This window comes from Saimiri boliviensis, chromosome X, assembly GCF_048565385.1.
Source record: "Saimiri boliviensis isolate mSaiBol1 chromosome X, mSaiBol1.pri, whole genome shotgun sequence".
Classification (NCBI taxonomy): Eukaryota; Metazoa; Chordata; class Mammalia; order Primates; family Cebidae; genus Saimiri; species Saimiri boliviensis.
The window spans coordinates 106,520,121-106,526,249 of record NC_133470.1 but is presented as its reverse complement, the minus strand read 5'-3'; the positions used below and the strand labels follow the sequence as shown (position 1 = coordinate 106,526,249).

General features: G+C 44.7%; 1 protein-coding gene across 1 annotated transcript; it reads right to left on the bottom strand.

Moving 5' to 3' along the window:
- Nucleotides 1–2,811: 2,811 nt before the first annotated feature.
- GPR119 (G protein-coupled receptor 119) lies at nucleotides 2,812–3,947 on the bottom strand. Its single transcript, XM_003931125.3, has one exon. It carries the CDS (start codon nucleotides 3,945–3,947, stop codon nucleotides 2,940–2,942), a length of 1,008 nt encoding a protein of 335 aa, XP_003931174.1. The 3' UTR covers nucleotides 2,812–2,939.
- Nucleotides 3,948–6,129: the final 2,182 nt, after the last annotated feature.

Genomic DNA, 6,129 nt, shown 5'->3' with positions numbered 1-6,129 from the left:
GTCTTTTTCAACCTGAATCGCCTCTCATCACTCATTTTAAATAATCTTATTCAGGGGTTGAGGAATTTACAGTTCTGAGCCCAATTGTCCTTGTCCTATATGTCTTAATATCTGAATATGATGGACCCCCTTAAATGGGTCAACTGACTGTTTAGTTCAGGGTATTTTAGGAAGAGGAAGAGAACTGACATTTTTGAGCACTAATAATGTGCTGTAGTTTACTAGATATTTTCATGTACATTATCTGAGTTAATCCTCAATATAACCATGTAAAGTAGGCATTATTACCCCAGTTTTATGAATGAAGGATCTAGCTTTGATACTTTAAATGATTGAATCATCATTTGAATGCTGATCTGTTGGATTTCAAGACCTGTGATTTTTCCACTGTACATACTGACTCCCAGGGATAGCGGAGTTTCTTAGATTTAACCTAATACCACACTGATCACCTGGCCTCGCTTCCCTTCTTGCTTTTCTGTATTAAAAATATTTTATTTTTAATTGACAAATAATTGTATATATCATATTAGGTACAATGTGATGTTGATATATGTTTAACATGGAATGATTAAAGCAGGCTAATAAACTTTTTTTTTTTTTTCTAAAAGGACCCTGGCTTCAGAATTAACTTTAATTTTCATTCCACTCTGCTTATATTACCTTGGCAAGATCAGTCCTTTGTGGCAAGGCCAGGATTTAAGCTTTGAACCACCAATAAGGAGGGCATTGGTTCAAGATCAATGCAGTAGCAGAGAGAAAAACGGGGGAAAAAAAAGGCAGGCATTTGTTTGAGCCTGCTTTCAATTTTGTCCAAAATCCAGTTATTCATATTTTACCTCGTTCCCAGTAACTCATAATACAATCCAAGGATGTGCCTTATTGCTGACCTTGTACTTGCTGGATGCTCAGTATTTTAAGGCATATTGGGTTCCATCATCCACTTGAGAGCCAAAAACTTCAGTTGTAGGAACACAGTGCTTGCTATGGTGAAAGCAAGCATGTTTCTCCTCTGGAACAGACTGGTAAGCAAAGCAACTGCAAAAAATTTGCCAAAGGTGTGTTGATGTGTATGTAATAGAATAGATCAATGAGAAACAGACCATTTGGGCTGAAGATGATATAGGGTGAAGGTAGGGAGAAGGGAATTTTCAAGAGTAGGGAAACTGAAAGGGATGATCATTATCCTTTGAATGACTGAGGAAAGAAAGCTGGGAGTTAATCTAAGTTAGTGTTAGATTAACTAGGATTAATCTAAATTAGTCTTATATTAACTTAGATTAGCTCGGGGAATTAAGAAAACCCGAGTGCAAAGCATAACGGTGTGGTGACATCCTTTGAAAGGAGGGTGGCTGGATTCCACCCAGGTCTAAACATTCTAGTTTGCAATTAGAATGAACATTTTCAAGGGCCTCTTGGAATTAGCCATTACATGTTGGATCCAAATGCATCCTCAGGCCATTAATTTAGGGATATTTAGGGATTAACCAACTTCAGGTGGTTTCAGTACCAAATCCAAGACAAGTTAATCCATACCGTTTTGGTTTCTTCTTGCCCTCTTTTGTTGTCAACTCGGCAGCTTTCTGGGGTGATATTATAGTTTAGGGTCTTGAGAGCCAAACTCTCTAGCCATCCACTTTGGAGACCAGGAGGTTTTGAAGAGGGTTACAGGGAAGCTCAGGAAGGCAGAGAGTGGTTCCTGAATGTCTTCCTCATTTTGTTCTTGAATTTTTGCTGCCAGGTTGCCCAGAGGGAAACTGAGCATAATTCCCACCTGCCAACCTTGTCATTTTCTGTACCCCACAGAAAGGAGGATGAGGCAACTGAGTTCCTTACAAAAATGCAAATTTGGTAGTAAGTGGAAGGAGCCCCAAGGAGCAGTGGCTTCAGTCTGGAGAGCTTGGCTGTGCTTGCCTTGGTACCCACCTTTTTTCTTACTCTCGTAATTACCTCCCAGTGCCTCAGAATTTGTGATCCAGCATTGTCATTAACAAGCAGCTACAAGTGACATATGAGACCATCTTAAGGAAAGGGGCACCAGAGACTTAAAAGGTGGTGGATTGGGACCAGTAACAGAAGAAATAATCACAAGATAGTAATTCTTTGGGAAGCAGCCTATTTTGAATATCATGAGGTGTGGGAAAAGACAAGCTTTAGATGAATTGAGGTTTCTACCTTTTAGGCACACTCACCATGTAAAATCTCTGATTCCTATCAGTGAGGGCAGGAGGACGAGGGACTCCTTACCTTACCAAAGCAATTCCTGTAGTAAATCACTCTAGTAAACAGTTAAAAAGAACAGAGTCGCATTTCTCTTGTGCTGTCCAGTATGGGAGTCACTAGCCACATATGACTATGAGCATTTGAAATATGGCCAGTTTAAATCGAGATTTTTGTAAAGGCAAAACACACACCAGATTTCAAGGACTTAGTCTGAAAACTATAACAGCATAATTTTTATATTGATGACATGTTGAAAACAATATTTTGGTTACATTGGGTTAAATAAAACATTAGTTTTGCCTGTTTCTTTTTACCTTTATAACATGGTTACTAGAACATTTAAAATCACGTGTGTGGCTCACATTATATTTCTGTTGGACAGTGCTGCTCTAGTATGTTCAAAAATAGAATTTGATCTATAAGCATCTTTTTAGGAGGACATTTCTTGCTTTAAATAAGTATACCTGTACATGAAAGACAGGCTTATTTCAAAAGAAGGACAGGGTTGAGTGGAGATTTGAAAATGGGGAAACTGATTATAGAAGAAAGTCAGGACCCTGCCTCAGTTACTTCTCAGTCTGGGGGTGTGGGATGCTGGGACAGGGGTCAATTGCCTGAAGCAAGTGCTCTCATTCTCCCCTCTCTCCAGCTGATCTATTTGGGACTCCAGAGTGGGGAGGAGAAAGGCACTTTGAATCTTCTCTGCCCTTACCGTCTTAGCCATCAAACTCTGAGTTGGAGATAGTGACAATGTGACAGGAACTTTCCCTGGGCCTCTCTAGGCCACCATTCCTGGCCAAGAGAAAGAGGAGGAATGAGGTGAGCACCTTCTTCACTCCCAGGGCCATGTGGTAGAGCTGTAGTCGCACCTCTTTCTGCCAATAGGCATAGATGAGTGGGTTGAGCAGGGAGTTGCCCACACCGAGCAGCCACAGGTACTGTTCCAGCACTGGGTAGAGGTGACACTCCTGGCAGGCCACCTGCACAATGCCAGTGATAAGGAAGGGGGCCCAGGATAGAGTGAAGCTCCCAATGAGAATAGACACAGTGCGGAGAGCTTTGAAGTCACTGGGAGTCCGTGGGGGTCGATAACCTCCAGCCATGGCTCTTGCATGTTCCATCTTTCGGATTTGCTGGCTGTGCATGGAGGCAATCTTGAGCATGTCACAGTAGAAGAAAACAAAGAGGAGCATGGCTGGGAAGAAGCCAACGCAGGAGAGGGCTAGCACGAAGCGAGGGTGAAAAACGGCAAAGAAGCTGCAGGGCTCTTTGTAGGGGGTCTGCTGGAACATGGGGACTCCGATTGGGAGGAAGCCAATGAGGTAAGACACCAACCACAGCCCAGCAATGCAGGCCCCGGCCACAAACCCACTCATGATCTTCAGGTAGCGGAGGGGCTGCTTGATGGCAAGGTACCTGTCAAAGGTGATCAGCATGACCGTGAGGACAGAGGCAGCTGCGGAGGAAGTGACAAATGCCATTCGCAGGCTGCACAGGGTCTTCTGTGTGGGCCGAGAAGAGCTGGAGAGCTGTTCTGTGAGTAGGCCAGAGATGGCCACGCCAAGCAAGGTGTCAGCCACAGCCAGATTCAAGGTGAAGCAGAGATTGACACCATCATTCTTGTGAATCAGTAGCAGCACAGCCACAGCCACTAGTGTGTTAGTAGCAATGATGAGGGAGGCCAGGACAGCAAGGATCACTCCAAATGAGAAAGATGGTTCCATGTCTTAAAGTGGCAGCACTTCACTTATGAGGGCATGCTGTCTCTCCAGCTGAAATTCTCACGGGCCAGGGGAAGAAGAGCTGTGGGTTCAGAGCTACGGCACAATTCTGGCCTTCACTGGCAGTCCAGGCTGGCAGCTTGCCATAGTTGGAATCCTGCAGGTCATGAGGAATTACTCATTCTCTCTTTTTCAGTCCTCAGCCTCCTGCCTGTCTAGCTTTCTAAAGGCAGCAACCTCAGAGCCAACCTCCCCCTGGGCCCTGAACTAGTCCCTCCCCCTCCAACCACCAAGTTACTAGACAACTCCCAAGTACCTGTGCATGCTGTCTTGCCAGGCCCTCTCTCGTCATTGGTGCTTCAAGAACTCTGGAGGGATAGGGGCATTCATCAGGTCTCCTGTCTGTCAAAAGATATAATTGACTCCAATCGTCCTTTTTTCTTCCTGCATACCTTGACATTAAATTTCTACTTTTCTTCCAAAGCCTTGAGTACCAGCTTAAATAACGAATCTAAGCTTAATTAAACATTTTCTTAATCACAAATTCTCAATTACTATTATGGATCGCTTTTAATCAAGCAAGATGCTCATAATCAGTTGAAGTGGGAAGTGAGGGCAGGTGAGCCTTTGGAGGGGCCCCAGCATACTTTCAGGAACGTTACCACACATTTAAGCGGTTTCTTACCTTTTGCTTCCTAGTGTCTCAAATTTTCATTCTCTCATGTAGGGTGTGCTGTTCCCCCGTTTCTCATCCCTTGGATCTCAGTTGAGGATGCAGGACAGGAAAAACAGGGCCAAAAACTGTTAACACCTGTCATTCATTTAGAGCCCATTCGCCATCTTGAGCTGGTTTCTCTTGGGTATGCTTATTGATAATTATTTCTGCAGCATGTTGGGCCAGATCTCTGGTCAGTGAGTAGTGGCTGCCGGGCTTGCCTTTCTTGATCTTGTAGACCCGACGTATCTCTGTGGGAGGAGGAGAACAGGAGATGAGCTGCATTCTGGGAAGTGTTTGCTTGATGTTTGGTTATGGAATTTTCCATTTTCCAGGAATAGGAACATGGGGGCTGGGGGGGGTAGGTGGGGTTAGACCAAAGGGCGACTGTGTTGTTGAATCAGGTGAGATGCGCCCTGGAGGGGCAGCTGTGTAAGTCCCTCCTGTTTTAGGATGTGTATCCATTTGCTTGGGTACATTAGAACTAACCTTTTGCCTGCCACTCTCATCTTGGATACCAAGAAGAGAGGGGTGGGGAGAAGAGTGGTTAGAAGCTTATTTACTCAGTTCAGGTGAGAGCACAAATGGGAAAGGTTAGTGTTTGAAGCGAGGAAGTGGAGAGCAAGGTGCAGAGTTGGAGGCAAATATATTCCAGGATGTTTTGACAGTCTGAGAGGGCCTTTGGCAGATGTCTCTCCTAAAAAAGGGTCAGAAAGACTGTGTCGTGGGGACTCAGTATTCTAGTTGCCAGCCTGAAAACAGTTCTTATTCTTTGGTATGTCTATTAGCAGATTGATTCCTGTTGCTTAGAATCTAGCCTAATTTTATTTCTGGACCTAAGGTGTGCTTGGATTCCCCAGCTCTTTACTCCACGGAGTCAAGTTAGCCCTTTTCAAGCCTTTGTTCAAACTTGAGAGTGTGTCAGAATCATCTGGCCGGCATCTTAAAACCCAGGTTCCTGGGTCGCATTTCCAGAGTCATTGATGAGTCTGAGAATCTGCTTTTCTTTTCTCTCTCTCTTTTTTTTTTTTTCGAGACGGAGTTTTGCTCTTGTTACCCAGGCTGGAGTGCAATGGCGTGGTCTCGGCTCCTGCAACCTCCACCTCCCAAGTTTAAGCAATTCTCCTGCTTCAGCCTCCCAAGTAGCTGGGATTACAGGTGTGCAGCCACCACACCCGGCTAATTTTGTATTTTTAGTAGAGACAGGGTTTCACCGTGTTGGCCAGGCTGGTCTCAAACTCCTGGCCTCAGGTGATCCACCTGCCTCGGCCTCCCAAAGTGCTGGCATTATGGGCATGAGCCACCGCACCTGGCCAGAATTTGCATTTCTAACAGATTCTGCTGTTGCTTGCTCAGGCACCCCATTTTGAGAAGCACTGATCTAGTGCAATGGTTCTTACCCTTAGCTGCGCATTGGAATCACCTGGTGATTTAAAAAAATTCTGCTGTTTGGGCCACACGCCAAGAGAT